Genomic DNA, 24695 nt, shown 5'->3' with positions numbered 1-24695 from the left:
GATTTTGTATTGGATATAAAAATGCTTTATGATGATTGGTGGACCCTCCCTCACCTCATTGGACACACACCCTTTATGAATTAATATAGTTTTTCAGTGTTCAGTGTTAGTTTATTTTCCACCGAAAACGCATCTTTGGTCTTCCAGATCATTTCAGAGGTACATACTTCAACCATCATGAGGTATAAATAAATTCCAATAATTTGTATGTTCAAGATTTATTCAAGATGGCGGAAATGACAAATTTGAACAATTTAGTAGCAGTCTATGATCTGAACAAAGTAAGATATTGTTATATTTCTTTCAGATTGTAAATAAGACATGTTTGAAGGTTGTTTTGAGCCGTTTGTTTTATCACCAGTACCCAATAGTAATTTTTCTAGAAATTTTTAATTTTTCATGAAGACAAATGATGAAATATCAGGATCTAACAATGGGATTTGTGATGCTCTACCTGTCCACAAAGCTAATAACCAGAAAATAATTGGCTCAAAACACTCTACTTGATATGGAGTAAAGGTTTGCAAAGTTTCATAATGATAGGATGACTGTCCTGTAATATCGTCAAAAATCTGGATTTTTGAGAAAATCGACTCCAGAGATAAATTATGACATTTATAAATAATAATTATACTAATTTCACCATACACATGGCATAATCATTCAAAAGGTGGTATTATCCTGAAAGTTGAATAGTTGACCAATGATTTGCAGCAGTAAGCAGAAAAAAGGTACATTTGACAAAAATTTTTATTTTTTCAGTGGAACAGAACCTTAAGGAGAAGCAATTCAGCAAGAGATGCTAATTCTCTGAAGTTTGTTAGCAAACTTCTTTTGCTTTTCACTCACGGCTGCTCCAATAGCATGAATATCTGAGTGGTTTATTGACCGAGTTTAAGTGCATTCCTAGTAAAGATCACTTCTCTCAAATAAAGCCTTACTTGCCGATGGCATATTCAGTTAATTGGTATGCTCGATTTTCAAGTAAAGTAAATGACAGCAGTTTGAAACTAATAATCATTTTAAAGGTTATATTTTCGTTTGCTCTTTTTTTAAGCTCACAGGGCACTACTGGTGTAATTATTTAAAGGTCCCGTATTGTGGAAAATTACATTGCTGTTGCTATGTGGATTATAAAGGAGTTGAAGGTGTTATTAAGACACTGTGAAAGTATCGAAATGCACAGTCCTCAAATAAATCCAAATAATCCGTATGAAGAAAATTTGAACGAGCTGTTTGGACTAATGTGAAGTTATGAAATCGCAGTGATACGCTTGTTTGCTTCAGCACAGCCCACCTTGTAGCCTGAACAAATCTAACCCCCCGGCACAAACGTCGTTCAGTTTGTTGGAGCTAGCCAGCCAAACAGGAAAGACATTCATTGATATCATTGAGCCTTAAAGACTGTCACTAACACAGGCTGTTCTTGGTCAAGCTCATGAGAGGCTCTGGAGAATAGACATATAAAATTTTATAAAATATGAAATTGTTTTTGGTACTCAGGTACACACAAACTTTTTTTATGGATATCGTCTTTCATCACATTTGGTGTACAACAGGAGTCACCAACCCTGTTCCGGGAGATCTACCATCCTGTAGGTTTTCACTCCAGCCATAACACAGCGCACCTCATTCAACAGCTAAAGAACTCACCAAGCTTCTAAGTGGTCGAATCAGATGGGCGAAATTTGGGTTGGAGTGAAAACTTACTGGATGGAGGATCTCCAGGAACAGGGTTGGTGACCCCTGGTGTACAATACGGGACCTATTATGTTTGTACTGTTGCACTGTCGTTAACGGTAGTGTGTATCTGTGTGTCCTGCCTGTAGATGATGTGGGCCTAGACTCCTGCCTGCTGCTCCTCCTGCTGTGCATGGTCACCATGGTGATCAGCGTGGGCGGGACGGCGTTGTACTGCACCCTGGGCGATCCCCAGTCCAGCGTCTGCACTGACTTTTCTCACAACGTGGACTTCTACCTGGGCCAGGTGCAGCGAGGCGTGGAAGAGATCCGCCACTGGCTCTCCCCCGGCTCGTAGCGGGGCCGCGGGAGGGAGGAGAAGCCCCTCGTGCTTTAGCCCTGTCTTTCTATTCATCCTTTCTTTTCCCCCTCTCCCCCAGCCCTCTCTGCTTTCCTCCTGTGGACTACGAATGCAAGGTGTGTCTGAAGGACTGTAGGACTGTGTGAGTGACTCTGTGTGAGAGAGTTAGTCTGAGCGAGTCCAGAGTGAGCGAGCCCAGAGTGAGCGAGCCCAGAGTGAGCGAGCCCAGAGTGAGCGAGCCCAGAGTGAGCGAGCCCAGAGTGAGCGAGTCCAGAGTGAGCGAGCCCAGAGTGAGCGAGCCCAGAGTGAGCGAGCCCAGAGTGAGCGAGCCCAGAGTGAGCGAGCCCAGAGTGAGCGAGCCCAGAGTGAGCGAGCCCAGAGTGAGTCTTGTGTGAGTGTGTGGATGACTGACTGACTGACTGTGTGCGTGCGTGCGTGCATGTGTATGATTGATTGAGAGTGTGAGCTTGGAATAGCAGACAGCAGCCGTAAAAAGTCTATCACGCACAAAGGTCAGCCTGTCATTTTCTGGACAGCGTCCGTGACGTGACCTTCATCTCAGACAGCATCTCTAAGCAACACTGGACTGGACCCACCTTTTCCCTTTGTATGTGATTGGCTGACGGGATGACAGACAGCCCGTTTCGACCAATCCGGGACGGCACCAAATCTGCCCGCCCTCACATGGAGAAGTGACTCCACCTCAGCTTTCAAAAAATTTACGTGGCTCACGTTCGTGCCACACGTACTGCCACAACCTCAGAAATCAATCTAAATGTTACAGTTCTGGTGTGTCTGAGCATGGGGGCGGGGAATAAGTCTTAACCTTTTAATTAGTATCATTTTATTGAATTGATTTGCTATACATTCTTTGTATCCCTCTTTTGAGAGGACAAATGTTGTAACGACAGGCTTTATGGGCTTAGGGGTGCAATAGCCTGGAAGTAGCATTGGTCTGTAATGGCCACGTCACTATTTCGCAGAAATCCGCGGCAGGGACAGTGCAATGCATTTGTAGTGTAGACTCTATTAAGTAAAAAAAAAAAAGAAGGATCACATCAGAAAGAGGATCCCTGATGACTCAGGCATGCAGTTGTATTGTCCGCTATGGTTAACGTCGTTGTCATTGTTCTTTATGGTCTCCGTTTTAATTTTCATGGATTTGTGGGCTTGCTTGATTTTTTAACTTAATGGTACTTTCGTAAGTTTTTTTCTTCACGCATTTCCCTTTGTTTCTTAGTGATGTCTGCTTGCAATGAAAAGGAAATCTACTTTTTGTGTTATATATTATTTCTGGGGGGTGTGGGTGGGGGATACACCAACTGTTCAATTCCGTTAGCGCTGCGCGCAGGTACGCTCAAATGGAGTTTAGGACAGTGGTCCTCATTCATGGTCTTGGACCTGCTGGTTTTTCAATTAAAGCACTTAGTTACACGGTTGACTCCCCTCACCTGGTTTCTTGGGTCTGAATTGGTGACCAGCACACCCTGCGGTTCTCCAGGACGAGGAGTGAGGACCACTGTTTTAGGGTGTTTCTGTTGCAGGTAGAATCTAAATAGGAAGTTGGGCGGTGACGAAACCACTACTGCAGCGAGGGGAAAAATAACGGAGATGTTGGTCTATTTTTATTTCCACTACTTTTGAATGTTTTCTGGCTGGCTCGGATGACATTCTCTTTCAAAATGCGGGATTGGATATATATATTTATTTTAGTTTACGAAAGTGGTAGAACAGAAAGTGCAAACGGAACACTTTTTAAATCAAGAAACGTAATGTGCATGTTTTCTCGTCTTACCGTTTGGACTTGTTGTGGTTACTGTATTTAGATTTTTGAAATTACAGTTATTTTAACCGTAATGTGGGTTTGTGCTAGCAGGAATTTTGCGAAAGAGGAACTGCTTCATTTTACATCATTACCACTTCAAAGATGTTGGTTTTAAATGACGGTTTAAATTATGTTTCATGTCAAATCTTACGATAGTCCATTTTTTGTTTGTCATTTTAACATTTTAACACATTTTAGAATTGTGTAAGTCACATACTGGTCACAGCCTTATCCCGCAACTGAAACATATGCAGAGTTCGTTCTCCTTAATTTTTGAGAAAAAAAAATTGTATTCTTAACCTGTTATTGATGGGGGAAAAAAAGTCAAGTGAAGGGAATATAAGTGGTGTGGCCTGTTATGAAAACCTGCTCCCCCACCTTGTCTGGTGAATAAATGTTGTTGTTGGAATCCATTGAAGTGGATGCATTGAGTCATTGTAGGACTGGAATGTTCAGGCATTACTCCATCTAAGCATGCTGTAGCTACGTACTGTTAGTGGTTCTCAATGCAAGGGCACACGGAGAAGGCGATTGGTGCAATTGCTCAGTGTTTCATCTAATAAACTGACCAACCGTGACATACCATGGCATTCTATATTCTGTTTAGAGGTCCAACAATGTGTACTGTTGCTTAAGAGTAATGAGAATTCACACCTGACTGGTGCTTTGTTTTTCTCGGCCATTTCAGTTGGCCATGAGAAAATTATTATTTTATATTCCAAAGTATGTTTCATTTTTCAGCCATAAAGAATTGCAGGGGTTTGTCACTGAAAAGAAATCCCAGTGAGCAGAATGAAACATGTTTTATTAATTACACTGCAGTAAAACTGGTTTGATAGAAAGATGTATGTAACGCATTGATGCATGGATTAAATTTATTGCATTCCTTCACAATTATAAATGTAAATGTCAGTTATTATGTCATGCTGGTGCCTCTTTCCTTGTCTTGTGTGCCAGAGGAAATGATACCCACTGAAAAGAAAAAAAAAAAATCATAGTTGATTTTTTAAAAGAATCATCCGGGAATATTCACACATACACCTAGAGGCATAATGTCAGTCTACAAAGTATTTTTTTTTACTTTATCCTCCTGAGATCTGGCAGAAAAATGTTTTTTGTTGGTAAAACAAGGGTTGACAATGTTCAAAGATAACACCATTTTATTTTTGAGCTTAAGACCATTTTTGTCCCCCATACAGGGGACACAATTAAATTGCCAGATCTTAAAAGGTTATTATATAATGTTATCTAGCCAGAAATGTGTTTTCTTTTCTGAGTCAGTGCCCTGTGAGGGCATGCCCTGACCCAATGTCTGGCCATGAAAATAGGGTAGTTTGCTGGTTGTATATTTTGAGGGAAGGGGAAATCACACCCCCTGGACATTGCCCTAATATTGTTTTAGGCAATAGACTAGTGCTATGTAATGGAGTAACTTTAAATAACTTTGCACAATTTACGGACAACAATAATAGTCTGTTATATAGCGCTATTAACCAGGTGCTAAAAAGTTGTTTCAAATAGAAGACCATAAAATAAGGTAAAACTTTTAACACAGAAAAACATATACTACAATAAAAGCAAAATGGATCATATACTGTAGCAGAGTTGCACAAAGAGGGCAGTATCAATTTCTGGTTTTCATGCCAAATCATGGCCTTACCTACTTAACTAGCCTGAACATGTACACCATCTCACATTTTAAGTCAATTTCTTGATTAGCGCATGATTAACAGCCAAAGGCTGTTCTTGTGTCCCTATATGAAGTGTTTTACTGTGATCTAATCTGTGTGAAGCAGTGTCTGTGTGTATAGCCAATTAGCCACTTTAGCCAGGGTAATAGGTGGGAATGACTGGAATTCCACACCACCGCTGTAATGGAAGAAGCATGATGGAGGAAACAAAATGGTGGAAATTAAAATGTCACTGCACAGCCTGGCGAGAGGCCTGCTGAGGCTGTTCCAGTGTGAGGATGTGTCTCGGATACTGGTGGTGTCACTCCAGGACCTCAAGTTTCCGTCATCTCCGTTCCGTTGCATGACCGCTCCATGTTGGAGTCCTGCACCAGCTGCACAGGAAGTGTGTTCCAGTTCAAAAACTGCACCGCTCAGCTGCTGGAGAGGAAAAGAGTGGCACCGACAAACCACTCGCACCGCAGGCTTGTCTGTGCTGTTCTGAAAATCAGGGTTATGAAAATAAAAACTGGAGGTGTGAACAACTGAAGCTCGTAGAGGCACACAGCTGGAAGCCAGGACAGCAATTGCCAAACCTTGGTCAAATACGTAATCGTTTTGCACTCAAATACTTTTCTGTGCTCAAGTGATCTTGCCTGGTGCAGTTGAGGTAACCAAGTGGACCAGAAGGTGGGGTTTGCACTTTCTAAGTATATTTCATAGGTTCCAAAACAGCTCATTAAAGCGTATAAAAGTATTTGAATCCACTTTGAAACGATTACATATTTACATATTTGACCCAGGTCTGGTCATTACCACTATAGAGAGGTGTAGGGAGAGCGCGGTATCGTGCCTGAGTTAACCCCCCGCCCCTGAGCGTAGCACAGGGGTCAGGACCAAATCCCCGACCGCTCTCGCTTCCTCCGGACGATGGCGGCCACGTCTTGTTTGAGCGTGGTGACGCTCTGCTCCAGCTGCTCCCCGAAATCCCGCAGCAGGCAGCCCTGTTCCTCCACGAACAGCCTCAGGCCTGAGAGGTCCACTTCCTCCTGAGGACCGGAAAGTTCTACATCTCAGTCTGCTTAACGGTGCAGGATTGGTAAAGAGCCAATCAGATCAGAGGCAGAGCAATGGTCACATTTGCTCCAATGAGATTTTCTACTTGTCTATTTTTAAAGAAATTATTTCTAAATGCATTGACTGGGTTACAGCCATCACCACTTGCCCGGTGGTAAGTAGGAAAGCAGCATAAGTACTAATGTCTATACATGGTATAGTGGTATAGACAGTGCACATAGATAGTAATAATACATTTCTTATTTAGCTGATGCTTTTATCCAAAGCGACTTACAGTTACAGGGCTGAAGGCCTTGCTCAAGGGCCTAACAGCAATGCGGATCTTATCATGGCTATATCAGGGTTTAAACCACCAACTTTCCGGGTCCCAGTCGTACGTTAGCCACTAGGCTACAGACTGCCCCCTCAATTGTGTGTGTATATAACGGTTAGGTAGATACACACTGACTTTCAAACTGGTAAAATTTAACCCAATATACAATGTTGAAATGTATATACAGTGCAGTTATATTGACATGTTAAAAGAATTTGAACACATTGTTTCATCAAAAATAAGGGTGTCGTGCTCCTAGAATATTTGGGAACCACTGGTTTTGTGGTTAATGAAGTGGGTAATTGTGGGTTGTGGGTATTGTGGGTAATGAAGTCCCAAGGTGCTGAGGCTCCTACGCTGGGCTTGTGTCTGCGCAGCCGCTGCAGCTGGCCCCGGACCGAGTTCATGCTGTGGTAGAAGACCTTGAGCGCCCTGGCAAACTCTGCATCACAGCTGGCTCTCACGCTGCCCCGCCTCTCTGGCCGGCCCCGATTGGCCTCTGGACCTGGGAGGTAGAACGAGAGCAGGAAGTGGAGATCAGGACTAATCCATAGACTACAAAAAATATGGACCAAGTCCCTGTTACGTCACCCACTGATTATCTTTATTACTGGTGCCTCCATGTACAATTTTGACTGCACAGTAGAGCTGCTGAATGTGGCTCTTCACTAAGCATGGGTAAGGATGACTAGACCTACTGTATTTTCCTAATAACACAATATCTTCAAAATCTGCACATGGGGAGTTATTAGATGAAGAAAAAACACTGATTGCGGCAAAATTTTCCTGTAAAAAAAAAAAACATTTGAATTTTATTGATTTTTACCGCATTGTAAAATGTATTGTTTAGTGTAGCAGTTAAGGCAATGTTGATAGTAGGAAATAAACAGAGCTACTGTCAGGTAGCTGACAAAATGGAGCAGTAGACAGGCTACATGTTTAACCAGTGTCAATAACTTATGCTTAACATCGGATCAAGCCCAATTTAATAAAACATTTTCCTGATGTGTGTCAGTGTTCACAGATAAGACTGTTTTGGGACCCAAACCAACCTGCCCCAACCAGTTTGCAAACCGTGAACGCTCCCAAGTAGAAGCAATGCGAAGACCTCTCATTGTTCCGCTTCCTTCCATGCGATGTGGACGCAGCATAACGACTGACTGATCTCAGACATTAGTGCCATAGTGGGAGTAAATGCCTAAAAGGTATTACTATGGACTTATTAATCATTCATATTTCCTCTTGAGTGCACTTATGACATTAATCAGCATCATCTTCTCTGGCCTTATTGAGTGTACAGGTTTGTGAGTGTTTGTGTGTGAGAGGGTTTATGAAATGGAAGGGTGTGAATGTTCAGTGAGGCTTCTCACCCTCCCTGGTGGGGGTGTTGAGCTGGTCTCTCAGTGTGCTGTTCTCCTTCCTCAGGGCAGAGTTAGTCTTCCTCAGCTGATCCAGGTCCAGCTGCAGGGCTCTGACAGTGGAGGTCAGGTCTGAGACCAGGCTCTGCTGCGGCTCTTGCCCCTGTGTACAGAAGACATACCAGCTCGCTACACTGCAAAAACTAAGAACTAAGTCTATTTTAACAATGGATTTTAGTCTTATATTTAGGCTCAAAATCTTATTTAAAAAAACCCTTTTTGATAAATAAGGCAAAACAATTGCCAGTGAGGTAAGGCAGTTCACGATTTGCAAGATTCATTTCAAGATTTGCAAATGGGGTAAGAACATTTCACTTGTCAAAAGCAAAACTTATTTTCTACTTTTAAGTCTCATTACGAGGAGAAAACACTTGTTTTAGAAATGGGAGGAGCCAGACCTGGGTCAAATATATAATTGTTTTGGATTTGAATACTTTTCTATGCTTTACTGAGCTTGTCTGATGGAACCTATGAGTGAACCAAAAAATGCAAACCCTTCCTTCTGGTTCTTTTGGTTGACACAACTGCAGCAGGCAAGATCTATTGAGCACAGACAAATATTGACTTACCACTGCGGGCTCCAGAGAACCGGTGTCACCAATGACGACGCTTCCCTCTGATGTCATCTTCACGTTCTCCAATGAGGAGCTCATTTCCGCACAACCAGCTGTGAAGGGTGGAACCGATCACTCAGTAATGAATGGACAGCTGCTGGCAGAACTGGAGTCCAGCGAGCATGCAACGTACCCTGAAGCCCCCATAGCTCCAGCACCAGTGCGTTGGTCTGCAGGTAGCCGAGGAAATCCTGGGTGACGGTCGTCATGGTGAAGCGCATGCTGTGGTCAAGCTGCGGGTTGGTGTCATGCCAGACTGCCGGAGTGTAAAAGGTTGTGGGGCTCTCGTACATACGGAACCTAGGAATGGGAACGAGCACAGCCAATTACCCATCATCACTTGTCATAAATCATACCATCGATCATACCCCATACCCCATACCCCATACCCCCACTCTCACCCAATCACCAGGCCCTGTACCCCCACTCTCACCCAATCACCAGGCCTCGTACCCACCACTCTCACCCAATCACCAGGCCCTGTGCCCCCACTCTCACCCAGTCACCAGGCCCTGTACCCCCACTCTCCCCCAATCACCAGGCCTCGTACCCCCCACTCTCACCCAATCACCAGGCCTCGTACCCCCCACTCTCACCCAATCACCAGGCCTCGTACCCCCCACTCTCACCCAATCACTAGGCCCTGTGCCCCCACTCTCACCCAGTCACCAGGCCTCGTACTCCCCACTCTCACCCAATCACCAGGCCTCGTACCCCCCACTCTCACCCAATCACCAGGCCCTGTGCCCCCACTCTCACCCAGTCACCAGGCCTCGTACCCCCCACTCTCACCCAATCACCAGGCCCTGTATCCCCCACTCTCACCCAATCTGCACCCCCCGGTCCCGGGCATCTCTGAGCCAGCGGAGGCCGCAGCACTGCTCCACCACCAGAGTGAAGTCCAGCCTCTTCCCCAGCAGCTCTGTGGGGTCGATAAGGATGTCCTCCTCTCCCAGGGGCCTGTGGAAGGGGGTTTTTTAATTATGAATACACAAGAAGGAGTGGCAAAGTCACGTCTTTGAGTATCTTATTGCAGTTATGTGCATCTGAAGTGTTGTTAGTTTACGAGTTTCATATCTCTGGTACATTTAATCTATGGATCGCAAATAAAGTGGTTTAGTTTTGCTAAATTACTGTAGGAGTGACTTATCGTGTGATAATCTCACTCCTCTCAATGTCTCTTAGCCAATGAAATTGTGAGGTTGGAAATAACTATTATATAATGCAGCATCCATAACCACTTTACCAGTGACCATTAACAGCAAAATGATTGCCAATTAATGTTCTCTCACTCTATTTTTGTTTGCTGCGCACTACCTTTTCATACAGTCACTGTAGCTAAAGTTAGCTAACATTCGTAGCGAACAGAAAAAAGTTTTAATATGTTGCTGAACGTTAGCTAATGTTAGCTTATGCTTTTGAACGCACGTCTGGTTTACATATAAAACATCCGTGATGAGACACTACTGTTACCCACAATCCAGCTGGGTTGCAGGGTACCAGTTGGGTCTGCAGTATGGCCTCTTCCGTGCCTTCTGACCCCAGCACCTCCACCTGCTCCTCCAGGGGGATCAGAAAGGCCAGGGACTGTAGCCACAGGTGGGCGCTGCCCAGGTGGATGGGCTCCAGAGGGTCCCAGAACGGGTCCCTTTCTCGGGGAAGGGGGGAACGGCTGCCCCCCTCCCCTTTGTCCACCCACTCCTGGTAAAGCTCCTCCATCAGGAACTTGCGGTTGATGAACTTGGCTTTGGACCACGCCCAAACCTGGCATGAACATTTGTTACGTTATGCTTTCACAAACTATTTGCGTTCGCACTGTACTTTAAACTTTACCACTTGGCCCTGAATTTATTTACATAATTATACACGCAAGTATATACACTCACTGAGTGCTTTATTGGGAACTTTATTACACCTACTTATTCATGCGATTATCTAATCAGCCAATTGTGTGGCAGTAGTGAAATGCATACAATAATGTAGATACAGGTCAGGAACTTCAGTTAATGTTCACATCAACCATCAGAATGGGGAAGAAATGTGATCTAAGTGACTTTGACCGTGGAATGATTGTTGGTGGCAGACAGTGTGGTTTCAGCTGCTGCTGATCTCCTGGGATTTTCACGCACACTAGTCTCTAGAGTTTGCAAAGAATGGTGCAAAAAAAAATAAATAAAATAAAACACAGTTCTGCAAACAGAAACGCCTTGTTAATGAGAGACATCAGAGGAGAATGTCCAGACTGGTCAAAGCTGACAGGAAGGTGACTAACGCAAATAACAACAGATTACAACAAGAGCAATGTGTAAAGAGCATTTCTGAACACACAACACATCATAACTCTTAAGTGGATAGGCTACAGCAGTAGTAGTAAAAAAAGTCTAATAAATACCTAATAACGAGCTCAGGGAGTACATACATACAATGGAGATATTTGGACAGTGGTACCAGTTCTGTTCTTTTGGCTCTGAACTCCACGCATTGGATTTGAACAATGATGAGGTTAAAGTGTTCCCCTAAAATGGGAGGACTATATATGAAAACGATATTCCCATACAAATCACCCAATATGGATGTAAATACCTACACTAGTCTGTACTTTAACCTCATAGTAATTATTTTATTTAATTTCCAATGTGTTGGACCACAGAGCAAAAATAACAGAAACTGGACCGCTGTCCAAATACTTACAGACTGCATTGTACATTCAATTTAACACTACACCTTTTATTCTGACTAGGTGCCCAGGCAGCAAGCAACTCCAGGCTGGATGAGACTTTTGACGTGAATATCTAGCAATATGAATATCTAGCAATATATAGAATATCTGTAGCAATTCCTCAGTTGTCAGGGGTTCACCACCCTTGCTCTAAAATCCTGCTATACCAGCTTGACCAGTGAGAAAACTGAGCTGTTTCAAATGTTTCAAATGTTCCAAATGTTTCAAAGCTGTCAAACCATGTCAAGCTGGGAGCTGGCCTGAATTGGTTTACCACATACCCACTGTTTTTTTCTGCAGGGCAGTGCTGCAGAGTGAATGGTCGGTGTGAATGGTCAGTTATAACAGTGGGTAATTGTCTCTTACCTGCTTATTCTCCTGTGCCGTAACCCTGATTGCCACCTCCTTCTCCAGGTCATGACCTTTGGAATCAGATATTGCAAGGTTCTTTATCTCCAACTTGAACTGTACTCCCTGAGGGCAATACAAACAACGCCCAAAATGAACAGTCACGTATGGAAGAATCAGACACCAAGCTTTCAAGGAGGTGTAATATTTAGTGACTTATTTTGTCTTGTAACCTACTATAAAGTTGCAAAATGTGACAAGCACTAATTAAGTCATTATTATTAAGTAATTAACTAAAGACACATAGCAGAAGGCAGTGGTTTCCATGTCAGGCAGCTAGTTATTTTTACAGCTATTCATTAATATTTATTTAATTGCATAGTTGAGGTTCACATAGCTGAGGTTAATATACTTTGTGGAGTTCCTGGCTCATCTGATTGGCCTCTGCCACCATCGGCATGAATTTGATGTAGTCGTAGAACACAGCCAGCAAGCTGGGGTCAGCTTGGCTCTGCATTGCACTGTTGTCACCTGCAGGAGGTGAGAGTGAGCTAAACACACTGCATACTCACTCTCACACACACATACGATCACACACAGAGTAAATGCACACATCACAAACACACACTTGCACATACACTACATAGGCCTTCACACGCGTGCATACATGGACACGTACATTACATTACATTATGTTACAGTTATTTAGCTGATGCTTTTTTATCAAAAACAACTTACATTGATTACACTAAACAAAGGGCAGTCCCCCAGAGCAATGTGGGGTTAAGGGCCTTGCTCAAGGGCCCAACAGCTGAAGTGATCTTATTGGGGCTTGCCTTCCAGGTTCTAGTCAAGCACTTTGCCAGGAATGCACAACAAGGGCCGATCCGTTTAAGGATTTTGTGCCAACCTAATTATTTAATTGACTCAATCATATCTTAGGAGGGCCGGAGTTGTACACCCCAGAACTAGGCTATTGGCTGCTACTGTGCCCCTTCCTCTCTCTCTCACCCGAATTCTCCGCCTCACACAGCGAGTGCACGTGGAAACCCTCGGCAGCTGCCAGCTCTGACTGGAAGTAGTCGTAGTCATAGCGACTCCAGTCCTCCCCGCCCCGGTCAGAAGGGAAGCCGATGAACAGGTAGGTGCTGTTGGATCCCAGGATCAGGCGATCCTGTATTACATAGCAACAGGGATAATATTATATTAAATACTATTAAAACGATTAACCTGTGACAGAGAGATATAGGGCCAGTTTCACATACACAGATAAAGCCTAGTCCTAAACTAAAGACAATTTTGATTTTTTTGCCATACAAAGCTCAGTTTAGTCCTGGACTAGGCCTAATCAGTCTCTGTGAAACCAGCACCTAGTCTCAAAGGCCAAAAGAATAAATGAAGGGTTCACAAACTGGGTACCCCAGGGAATGGGAAAATATATGTATTTTCCACATTTCACAAAATACATATTTTATATTTCCAGTTAAAAGAAATCTTGTTTTGTTTCACATTGATAATATTTTGATGACAGCAATTATTACATTTTGATATTGATAGCCTATGAGTATCTCTGTAAACCCGTATCCTCCTGAGACCCTGGAGAAAAAAAGCGTAAGTACTTTACATATTATTTCATGTAATACAAGTGTCTTGGATGACAAAAACATGCTGCTGTACACATTTTCACTTTGTTTATGTAATTGAATGTACCTTATTTTAAGAGTAATACTGTATAGAGCTCAGGGAAACCAAAATTGAATCTCCTCTTTTGAGGTCTCAGGAGGTTAAATACAGAGGCCTGCTCGGTACCAGGTGCTGCAGGTGGGTCCTCTGGGAGACAGGTCTTCCGTTTACTGTGACCTTTGACCCAGGCTCAGGACTGAGGCAGACCCGGCGCTCTCGGTTGGTGAACACCGCGTGTTTCTCCTGAATGCTGTGGAGAGACAACAGTCACGTGTCCTTACAGAGCCGATTGCTCTTTATAGCAGTCTGGAACATTCCATTTTATTTGTCACTCTGGTTAATTACCATGCACTGCTGCTGGCCTCAGTTGGCACTGACACTGTCAGGATTTGATTATGGGCCAGGAACACATCCACACACTGAATCCCAGTGTCTTGACAGGATGAACTGCATGGTTGCCCTCATTTCAAAACCAATTTCGAATAAAAAGTATGCTAAAAAGCATGGCAGAGGCCATTAGCAAATGCCTACTTGAAATATTTCTGTAGTTTTTCATTCTTAAGGGCATTTGACTTACTTTCAGTTCAAATGTTTTATTATTTGTTTTTCTTATGTGCCCATATCAAGGGGTTAGGAACTGAAGCAACTTCAGGAAGCCCCCTTAATCCTTTCAACAGGCAACACTGAAACCCCTCCCACTACACAAACATCCCATTTTCCAAACCCGACTTACCCAAGTCCTTTGATTGCAATTGCCTTTGGTGAGGTGTCTGACAGCCCTATGTCCCATTCACCTGTATTGTAAGTACAGACAAATAATGTTTTTTGAGATTAAGTGAAGATGTAGCAAAGGGTTGCGAGTCTTTAGATGTCCACCAGAGGGAGCAGGAGAGCGACCCACCCACCCTCCTGAATGAAGAGCTTCACCACCCCGGAGAGCTGAGGATCCTCATTCACATTCAGGATGTACGGGTGCATGTCCATCATCCTCCGCTCCTGACAGGGAGGTGAAATGGGGGAGGGGGGGAGAAGGGAAGAGAAATAGAGAGAGGGAGGAAGGGAAAGAGGGAGGGATAAGGAAATGGTTGATGATGGTTGAAGTGAATATCCCCCCGTTTTAAAGTGCTTTGAGGTCCTGAAAGGCACTAACATAAATGCAATTAGTATTCTTTTTCTTCTTCAGATTACGAACATGCTCTTGAGATTTTACTTGATAATTCATTAATATAAATAATGCAGAGCTTTAGAGTTAATACCTGTGTAATAGTGGCATATTGCTGTTCCAAATCCTTCAGTGCTTCTTGCAGGTGCTGTTCCCAAAGGGTCTGGATAGCCCGAATCTGCAACTCGTTGTGGGTGAGCAACCGTCTCAGCTCCTCTGCGTGAACAACCAGTCACATCACAGCACACTTCTCAATCACCAATCACATCACACCACGCAGCACCTACCATGCATTATACCACACCACAAGACACTGCACTGTAGATGACTTGCAACAAACAGTCCACAACAGTGACTGAAAAAAAGAACATGCCACATGGGAGAAGAAGCTACAACTTGAGATTCTGGTTCTCAACTCCCCATGGATCTCTGTTTCTCTTTATGGTCTGCCTGATCAAATTCCACCTTGGATGGAGGCAAACTGAAGAGGGAGTTTGAGAAGAACTGCACAAGAATCACAGGGAATCATGCAGACAGTCACACAGAAGCATGTAGGGAACCACCAAGAGACTCAAAAATATTCACAGAGTGAATAATGCAGAGAATCACACAGAGAATCACAGAGAATTATGTAGAGAATCACAGAGAGAATCACGCAGAGAATTGTTTAGGGAATCACACAGAATCAAGTAGTCACACAGAGAATGGTGTAGAGAATCATAGAGAATCACAAAGAGACTCACAGAGAATCCCAAGGTCGGTGGTTCTAATCCCGGTGTAGCCACAATAAGATCCGCCCAGCCGTTGGGCCCTTGAGCAAGGCCCTTAACCCTGCATTGCTCCAGGGGAGGATTGTCTCCTGCTTAGTCTAATCAACTGTACGTCGCTCTGGATAAGAGCGTCTGCCAAATGCCAATAATGTAATGAATCACACTGAGACTTACAGAGTCTCACAGAGAATCGTATAGAGAATCATGTAGAGAATCACACAGAATCACGTAGAGAACCTCAGAGAGAGTCACACAGAGCAGTATTCAGAGGCCGCGCTGAGAAGGCGAGGCGCGGTGCGGTATCTCAGGCCGCCGTACTGGTCTCGTCCTCCCCCTGGCGGCCCTCCTGGCCCAGCCTGCTCAGCCGAAGCAGCAGCTTGGCGTTCTCGGCCTTCAGCTCCTTCACCAGCCTCTCCGTGGGGCCCTCGTTCACCACCGCCCGGTTCTGGATGCGCTTGGCCCTGCAGGGAAACCGCCTTCAGAGGCCTACGGGCCTGCAGAGCTCAGGGAATGCACGGACTGCTCCACCATGGACACAGACTGGGATAATACATGAACACACACACATACGCACATGTATGTACTCACACACACACACATGCAGGCATGTACATACTCATGCACATAGGAACACAGGCACACACACATACATGTATGCACTCACACACCGACCCACACACGCATGGATGTACTCATGCACAGACGAACACAAGGGAACACACACACACACACACAAATACATGCACACACACATGTGCACATACTCATGCACAGACGAACACAAGCACACACACATACACACACACACAAATACATGCACACACACAAACAGATTAACACACACACACACACACACACACACACACACACAAAACCATTCAACCAAACAGAACAAATACATAGATCCATCTACAGTATATCTCCCTCTCACATCTTGCAGAAAAAGAAACATTGTCCCAAGGACAGCTTTATAGCTTTCTCAGCAACCCAATCACCTTTGATAATGTGCTCCAGGAGAAAAAACGCCATTTCAGTGATTAGTGTCTCTGCATACCAAGATATGAGCACAGAACACACATCCCAGCTCACCTCTCTGCAAAGCGCAGGGTCGACATAGACTCCTCATAGCAGATATCCGCGGGGCTCAGAGTTGCGATCTGAGAGATAAGAACACGTTCAATCAGACACTGAAGAACCTAAAGTACCACAATGGACTCAGTGTGTTGCATTGAGCGATTGATTCTAGCCTATTTCTAGCACTAACACATAGGCAGTGTTGGGGAGTAGTTTAACTACATGCAGTTAGTTTAATTACGTTTTGCAGCAGGTTGCTGGTAGTTTGACTAAATTCAATTTTATGTAGTTCTCCCAACTGAGCTGTATAGTGCCTCTCACTGTATACAAAAAGAAGGCATTGCTCACCTGCTTCATGTGTGAGGAACATAATAATGATAGTATTTGATCATTTTTTTACCAAGTAGTTTGAATTATATTTTTGAGTAATTGTAGTTTCTCTTTACAGTAGCTTTGCTGTAGGAGAACTACTTTCACTGTGAAGCAATTGGCAGTTTGTACAACTACCCACCAAAAATTTTGATGTTGGTTAGACCTCTAATCATCGTTGGTCATGGAGGTTGATATCACATCCATTAGCGGGGCAGAAAGTTTTTTTCTTTTACTTCAGTAATTTGATGAATACAAAACGTTGATCTAGTATGGACAGAAAAGTTGTTGCATCATGACTCGACGACTTGTAGTCGTGACGCAGATCAACCTGTTGTTTTGGCCGTATGCTTTCAGTGTAGTCTCCCCAACACTGCACACAAGGGACTTGTTTTGCTAAGTCGCCCGTGGTAAGAGCACCTGTAAATTAAAAGTGACCTCTCTGTGACCTCCCCGGGCCTGAGGCCTGGCTCACCATGATGGTGCGGCTGTTCCCCCCCAGAGCAGACTGCAGCAGCTTGGTGAGGACGGAGTATCGGTACGGGATGTGAACCACCCTCTTCCCCAGGGCCACGTCCGCCAGCGAGCTGCGGCAGGAGAGAGTCTGGAGTCCGTCATTTCAATCAAGCAGGAAGCACGCCAGTGTGGGTACAAATGCTGCTCGCTTACAAATCTTGTGTAGTCCAATTTCCAGTTCCAGTGTCATCATGATATATGGAGCGGCCTGTAGCGTAGTGGTTAAGGTACATGACTGGGACCTGCCTGCGAACATCACGCACCGCAAGGCTCTCTATTGAAAATGAATGGAATGCGTTGTGTGCTGGATTTGGTATGTGAGCACCTGTAACGTTGAATGACTTTAAATGAACATTCATTTAGTTCTCCACCAACACCTTTTTAATGCAAATGGATGCGACTCAGGTCCAACAATGCCAGCTAGCTGATTTGCGGGGGCGGCCTGTGGCGTAGTGGTTAAGGTAAATGACTGGGACACACAAGGTCGGTGGTTCTAATCCCGGTGTAGCCACAATAAGATCCGCACAGCCATTGGGCCCTTGAACAAGGTCCTTAACCCTGCATTGCTCCAGGGGAGGATTGTCTCCTGCTTAGTCTAATCAACTGTACGTCGCTCTGGATAAGAGCATATGTCAAATGCCAATAATGTAATGTAATAATATCAATCCCTATTGGATACAACAGTATGTGATTGCGTTTCAGTTATGTTACAGTAGTTAATAGTTACTTCCCAGTTACTTATTATAATACTTACTTTATATTTTACTGCTAGCGAGTCAGCTATATCAAAGAAGTCTACCTAACTAGCATGCTAGCAGTTGTGAATTACAGTAGGCAGCTAACGTTAGCTAGCTAGGTGGATACACTTAGAAACCCTATCGAAGCCCAGTTTAAACCTCATGACTATGATTTATTTTCTAAAGCTCATGACCCACAGGGATCTGAATTAGCATTACAATCAATATCCTCATGGGGTCCCTGTAGGCACTGGAATAGCACAGCCACCTTAATCAAACAATCAGTGCTTAACTGCGACCATCATAAGAGCAATTCAGTTTCTTAGCACATGGAGAGATAGGAAAATAAACATGAAGGGAATGTTAAACAAACAAAAGCCTTTGAGCGACTGAGTGCAGCAGAATCCATCTGGTACACCGCACACAGACTCAACTGATTCAATATATTCTGCACAGCATTTATCTGTACGCACACCAAAAAATGCAATACAATACACATACAAACACAACAATATACTGACATTGACAATTAAAGATAGACTATGGTACAACTATGTTACAAAGACCACCAATTTGGGGAATCATCTGTCAGCAGAAGTGGCAGATAGATGTTCTCCACGATTTGAATGATGCATTTTTGAGGGCAAACATTCAAGAAGAAAAACTCAAAAACATACACTTTAGCTGAAATAACATCAAAAAGCGCAGAAAACAAACTGTGCTGTTAAGAGCTGAGACCTGATGACGTTTCCCAGCGTGGTCAGGCTGAGGTTGATAGCGGTTCCCTCCTTCAGCCGGTCAGCCTCTGACCCCAGCGACCTCTGCCTCTCACTGCCCGCCAGGTCCACCAGGTTAATGTTGGACTGCTTGGTGATGTTCTCTTTGGAGAAGATCTACAGAGTGAGGGAACCGTGCTGTAATATTATTGATTTCCAACACACACACCCACATACACACACACACACAGACACACACTCACACGCACACCCAGACACACATACATACACACACACAGACAGACACACACACACACACCCACATACACACACACACACAGACACACACTCACACGCACACCCAGACACACATACATACACACACACAGACAGACACACACACACACACACATATACACACACACACTCAAACACAAACACACACACACACACACACACACACACACACATATACACACACATATACACACACACACACACACACTCACACACACACACACACACATATACACACACATATACACACACACACACACTCACACACACACACACACACACACACATACACACACACACACACACACACACACACTCAAACACACACATATACACACACATACACACACACACACACACTCAAACACACACACATACACACACACACACACATATACACACACACACACACACTCAAACACACACACACACACACACACACATATACACACACACACACACACTCAAACACACACATATACACACACACACACACACACTCAAACACACACACACACACACACACACACACACACACACCTGCTTGAGCTGCAGGACGATGAGCATGTGAGAGCGGCTGCTGCTGGCGTTCATGTGGGTGGAGGCCGTGGTGCGGGTGCGGGTGCCCTGCTCCATCAGCTGAGCCACCTGGGCCGAGCTCTCGCAGGGCACCCTCCTCAGACCCTCCACGTAGAACCCCCGCTGCTGCTCCTCCCGAACCTTCAGCCCCCCCGGGGGGTGTGAGCCGGACCCCCGGGACAGCAGGTCGATCACCTGGAGCAGAGCGCTTACTGCAGTCACAATCCTCTCATCACATCCACAGCTACAGTATAATACTGTGATTATAATTCACTGCATGTGCACACAGCTTTTCTATGAAACGGTTAACGAAATATAGAAGACAAACACATTTGTATATTTACCTGTTCATTGTAGATTTCCAACATGCTGAAAAAGATCTGGGAATCCAATATTTTAAGTCAATTCCAGGGCCCATATATTCAGTATAATTCATATAACAGCATAACAGAAATAAATATAAGTCATTAGCTAGATTCCTGCTAGATCATGAACAGCCGAGTTGGCCTTTAAACACAGCCTCCCCAATTATAAGCACAAGGAATTTAACATCATATCAAACAGTTGCTCAAAGCCTTTTTCCAGGCTGATCTGTATGAGCTATAAGGGGGCGCAGGTCTAGAGAAACACACACCTGGCACTGTCGACTGTCCTGATTGGTTCTCAATGCCTGGAACAGCCTCTCACAGAGGGTGGGCACCAGGCCTTTGTTTGGTCCGTACCCCACCATAGAGTAGCTCTTCCCTGAGCCTGTCTGTCCGTACGCCAGCAGGGTGGCGTTGTACCCCTGCAGGGCGTTATCGAGGATACCCTGCCCCAGATCCAGAAACACGTGGCCCTGGGTACCAATGACACCCATTAAAAATATCAATGATCAATCAACAGTTCAACAGTTAATAGCAACAGAAAAAGAAAACAGAGATATCGTATCAATGGAATCAATCCGTTACTATGTATTTGTATATGGGAAGCACACAGACTCTTCATTTCCTTCCCCCCTGACACCCAAATCACCACACAGATCTCTGCCTGCCTGGCTGATATCTCTGCATGGATGACTTCCCATCACCTGAAGCTCAACCTTGCCAAAACTGAGCTTCTCTACATCCCTCCTAAGTCCTCTCCGTCAATCGACCTCTCACTGACTGTGGAGGACTTTGTAGTTTCCTCCTCCCGTACGGCAAAGAATCTTGGGGTGACTCTTGATAACTGCCTCTCCCTGGCTCCACAAGTATCCTCCACTGCCAGAACCTGCAGGTTCTTTCTGTTTAATATACGCCGCATCCGTCATCTCCTGACGGAGAAAGCCACCCAGCTCCTAGTCCAGGCGCTCGTCATTTCCCGCCTGGATTACTGCAACTCCCTCCTAGCCGGTCTCCCAGCGTGCGCCATCAAGCCCCTCCAGCTGGTCCAGAATGCTGCAGCCCGCTTGATCACCAGTCAGCCCAGGTCGGCTCATGTCACCCCGCTTCTCATTGGCCTCCACTGGCTTCCTATTGCCGCACGCATCCGATTCAAGGCCCTAGTGTTGGCATTTCAGGCTGCTAAGGGGACTGCCCCACATTACATACAATCCCTGATCACTCCCTACTCCCCAGCTAGACCACTCCGGTCTGCCAGCTCTGGTCGCCTTACGATTCCCTCTCTACGGGCACCTGGCGGTCGAGCTGCACGTTCACGCCTGTTTTCCGTTCTGGTTCCTCAGTGGTGGAATGACTTGCCTACCACTGTCAGGACAGCAGAATCCCTCCCCCTATTTCGACGCAGACTCAAAACACACCTCTTCAAACTCTACCTTAGTCCCCCCTCCTGATTTACCCCGCCCCCCCTTCTGATACCCCTATCCCTGTCTAACCCCCCCCCCCCCCCCCCCCAAAAAATAAAAAAAAATAAAAAAAAATTGCACTTATGATGACGACTATATGTTTAGAACAGCAGTCCAGGTGTATTTTTCTAGTTCTGGATGTGATGCTTTGACTTGTGGTAGAACCTATGCACTTGTAAGTCGCTTTGGATTAAAAGCGTCTGCCAAATGACTAAAATGTAAATGTAAAATGTGATACAAAATTGGATTTCTGTACAGGGAGAAAAACAGGGAATAGATATTTCAACAATTTAATGCTCTATATTGTCACGCATTTCGGTGAAAAGGAAGCAGGGAGCTTATATTTGTGTTCGGTAAATATACAGAAGGTTCGTAATGAAATTGTGTTCCTCTCTTTTAGCAGGAATGTTTTAGCAAACAGAAGAGAACTAGGGGCTTGTGTACAGTAGGACCCAAGACAGAGAGATGTCTTCCTCATTGTTATGTCAGCTCTTTCCATCCCTGGTGCCTAACTGTAAACACTGAATTCATTTTCTCAATGTCACAACTTTGAAAATGTGGTTTATTTGGAGTAGGCCTGCTTCCAGTGCCTCTCCCCTGAGTGAGCTGAGCTCTTCTGCCTGAGGTGGCTGTTCATACAGTCACTACAGCAGGGATTGTCAACTCTGGCCATCGAATTCAAATCCAGCCCTGGTTTTCTTTTCTCCTGGGTAATTAGTGATTGGCCAGATTTCAGTCTTCACACCTGACTGCCAAGTAAAGGGAGGGTGGAAAACCAGCAGTTTCAAGAAGGTAAACAGTTAATTAGCTAATGTTAGCTAATGTTTGCCCAAATATTCAAACTGCTGATAGGGGAAACAAAATTATTTGGCTGTTACAATACACTTTAATGAATGTAATACTTCTTACCTTTAAAAATAAATCACAGTTAAGCAACAAATTACATTATTGGCATTTGGCAGACGCTCTTATCCAGAGCGACGTACAGTTGATTAGACTAAGCAGGAGACAATCCTCCCCTGGAGCAATGCAGGGTTAAGGGCCTTGCTCAAGGGCCCAACGGCTGTGCGGATCTTATTATGGCTACACCGGGGATCGAACCACCGACCTTGCGGGTCCCAGTCATGTGCCTTAGCCACTACGCTACAGGCTGCCCGGTGGATTTGGTTTGTGAGCGCCTCCAGAGTTGCGGAACCCTGCAGTACGGCTACCCGATGGAGCCCTCCCCACCTGGTCAGCGTAGCGGCTGGCTGGCTCCTCGGGGACGTAGAGGCCGTCCTTGCTCCTGGTGAAGCCGCTGTGAGACCAGTAGGCGTAGTCGAAGGTGAAGGTGCGGGGCGACTGCTGGTTGCGGGGGTCCTGGATGGTGGTGGTGGTGGAGCTCATGGTGATGACGCACTGACTTCCGGCGTCCCTCTCCCTCTGGAAGACAACATGACGCAATAGTGACACAACATGGCACAATAGGACAGAGTAGTGCAGCTTGAGTACAGCACAGCATGGCAAACATGTCCTACTACAGCACTGGTCTCCAGCCCCGGTGCTGCTGGTTTTCGTTTTCACTTTAAAATCAGCGCCCTGTTGAGACCCCTGTTGGTAACCAGGTGTGGCGAGTTAACTGCGTAATCAACTGCTCTAATGGATTCATTAACTGGGGAGTAACAAAGACCAGCAGACCCTGTAGCTTTCCAGGACCAAGGTTGGAGAGCACTGTTATAACCGCATAACCAACACTACACAAGAAAGCACAGCATGACCTAAAACTGGGGAGTCTCTTGTCGCCGTTGTTTGAGTGTTTTTGCCCAGTTTTCTTTTGTCTTTGTGACAGTAAACAGATATATACAAATAAAATGTAACGCAGTTCTACTGCAGACAGCACAACTCTAAATAAAACACCATGGCACTGTGAAACATGACACAGTACAGCACATGATGCCCCAACACTACACAGTACAGCACAGCTCTAAATAAAACAGCATGGCACTGTGCAACATGACACAGTATAGTGCACAATAGCTCAGAACACTATGACACAATGACACTGCTGACAGACAAGCCAGAGAACAGTTAAATGTAATATAGCACAGCCCAACTGCCTGACACACACAACAGTATAGCACAACACTTCCCAACATTTCTTTAAAATACCACAAGTCAATGTGGCACTGCAATGCAGAGATAAACACGGCACAGACCAGCACACAGTAGCACAAGTTCATATAGGAAGTTGTAGCAAAGCATAATATTATTAAAAGGGCAGCACAGCAACACAGTTAAGCCATCAAATTTCACACAGCCATGGGCATAGATGTTTTAGATTTGATTATTTTGTAAAGAATAATATCATAAATCAAGTGTGTTTTAATAACTTTTTATGCATCAGCGCCCCTCTAACCTCTCCCATCTTCACACTGACTGTAGAAAAACATTTTATCCCAGAACGTACCACGCACAGGGTTAAATCAGGCCAAACAACAGTGACAGCATTAATTCTAGTCGGGAAGAGACATTTCAATGTTTGAGCTGGAAATAGACTGTGCTCTTATCTCAGCCCATTGGTTTGGAAGCTAATATGTCTGGATCACTTAATACGATTTCACAGATAAAAAAATGGTAAGCATTTAGCCACGTGCTAATTGAAAAGCACTGAACGCAGACATTTTATCAATGTCGACATGTGAAAATCTCTCCCGCAGGGTAAAACTGACCTTGTTGAAAGGCCGGACCCGGACGGCCACTTTGACGGAGTCCTTCCCCGGCATCTCCGGTGCAGACAGGCGGGAGGTGGGGGGAGGGCGGAAAGCCTCTGGGGCAGGAGTGTCAGGGGGAGAGGGAGACGAGGAGAGGGAGATTACCCGGTAACAGGAGCTATAGTGAAGTGCTCACTTTCACTCTGTACCTGCTGCACATTAATAATGAAGTGCGGGCACAAAGTGTGGCTT

The 24695-nt window shown here is 44.8% G+C and overlaps 2 protein-coding genes across 3 annotated transcripts in view; one reads left to right on the top strand and one right to left on the bottom strand.

Moving 5' to 3' along the window:
- cnsta (consortin, connexin sorting protein a) overlaps positions 1-4760 on the top strand; it is a 40358-nt gene extending 35598 nt beyond the window's left edge. For both annotated transcript variants that reach the window (XM_061249877.1, XM_061249868.1), the window contains exon 11: positions 1830-4760. In XM_061249877.1, the coding sequence (XP_061105861.1) occupies positions 1830-2038 (209 nt within the window). In that variant the 3' untranslated portion in view covers positions 2039-4760. The remainder of the gene's footprint in view (positions 1-1829) is intronic.
- On the bottom strand, positions 4661-24515 carry kif28 (kinesin family member 28). Its single transcript, XM_061249856.1, has 23 exons — positions 24462-24515; positions 22984-23175; positions 20563-20766; positions 20273-20308; positions 19890-20123; positions 19075-19229; positions 17559-17670; positions 16730-16797; positions 15959-16101; positions 14965-15086; positions 14614-14704; positions 14442-14502; positions 13835-13958; positions 13057-13199; positions 12438-12576; positions 12044-12151; positions 10436-10722; positions 9784-9918; positions 9092-9258; positions 8917-9011; positions 8297-8429; positions 7283-7431; positions 4661-6585 (listed from the first exon to the last, which is right to left on the bottom strand). The coding sequence occupies exons 1-23, from the start codon at positions 24513-24515 to the stop codon at positions 6427-6429; spliced, it is 3111 nt and encodes a 1036-aa protein (XP_061105840.1). The 3' UTR covers positions 4661-6426.
- Between the last annotated feature and the right edge of the window lie 180 nt (positions 24516-24695).

This window comes from Conger conger, chromosome 1 (genome assembly GCF_963514075.1).
Source record: "Conger conger chromosome 1, fConCon1.1, whole genome shotgun sequence".
Taxonomy (NCBI): domain Eukaryota; kingdom Metazoa; phylum Chordata; class Actinopteri; order Anguilliformes; family Congridae; genus Conger; species Conger conger.
Note: the sequence above shows the minus strand (reverse complement) of the source record. Positions and strands in the feature narration are given on the sequence as shown.

Excerpts from the sequence above, each read along its gene's own strand:
- kif28 (XM_061249856.1), bottom strand. The coding sequence starts at position 24,515 with ATGCCGGGGAAGGACTCCGTCAAAGTGGCCGTCCGGGTCCGGCCTTTC. Across the intron at positions 14,705-14,964 it reads AATATGCCACTATTACACAG|GAGCGGAGGATGATGGACAT; the intron begins GTATTAACTCTA and ends CCTCCCTGTCAG. Across the intron at positions 12,152-12,437 it reads TGAGCCAGGAACTCCACAAA|GGAGTACAGTTCAAGTTGGA; the intron begins GTATATTAACCT and ends TATTGCCCTCAG.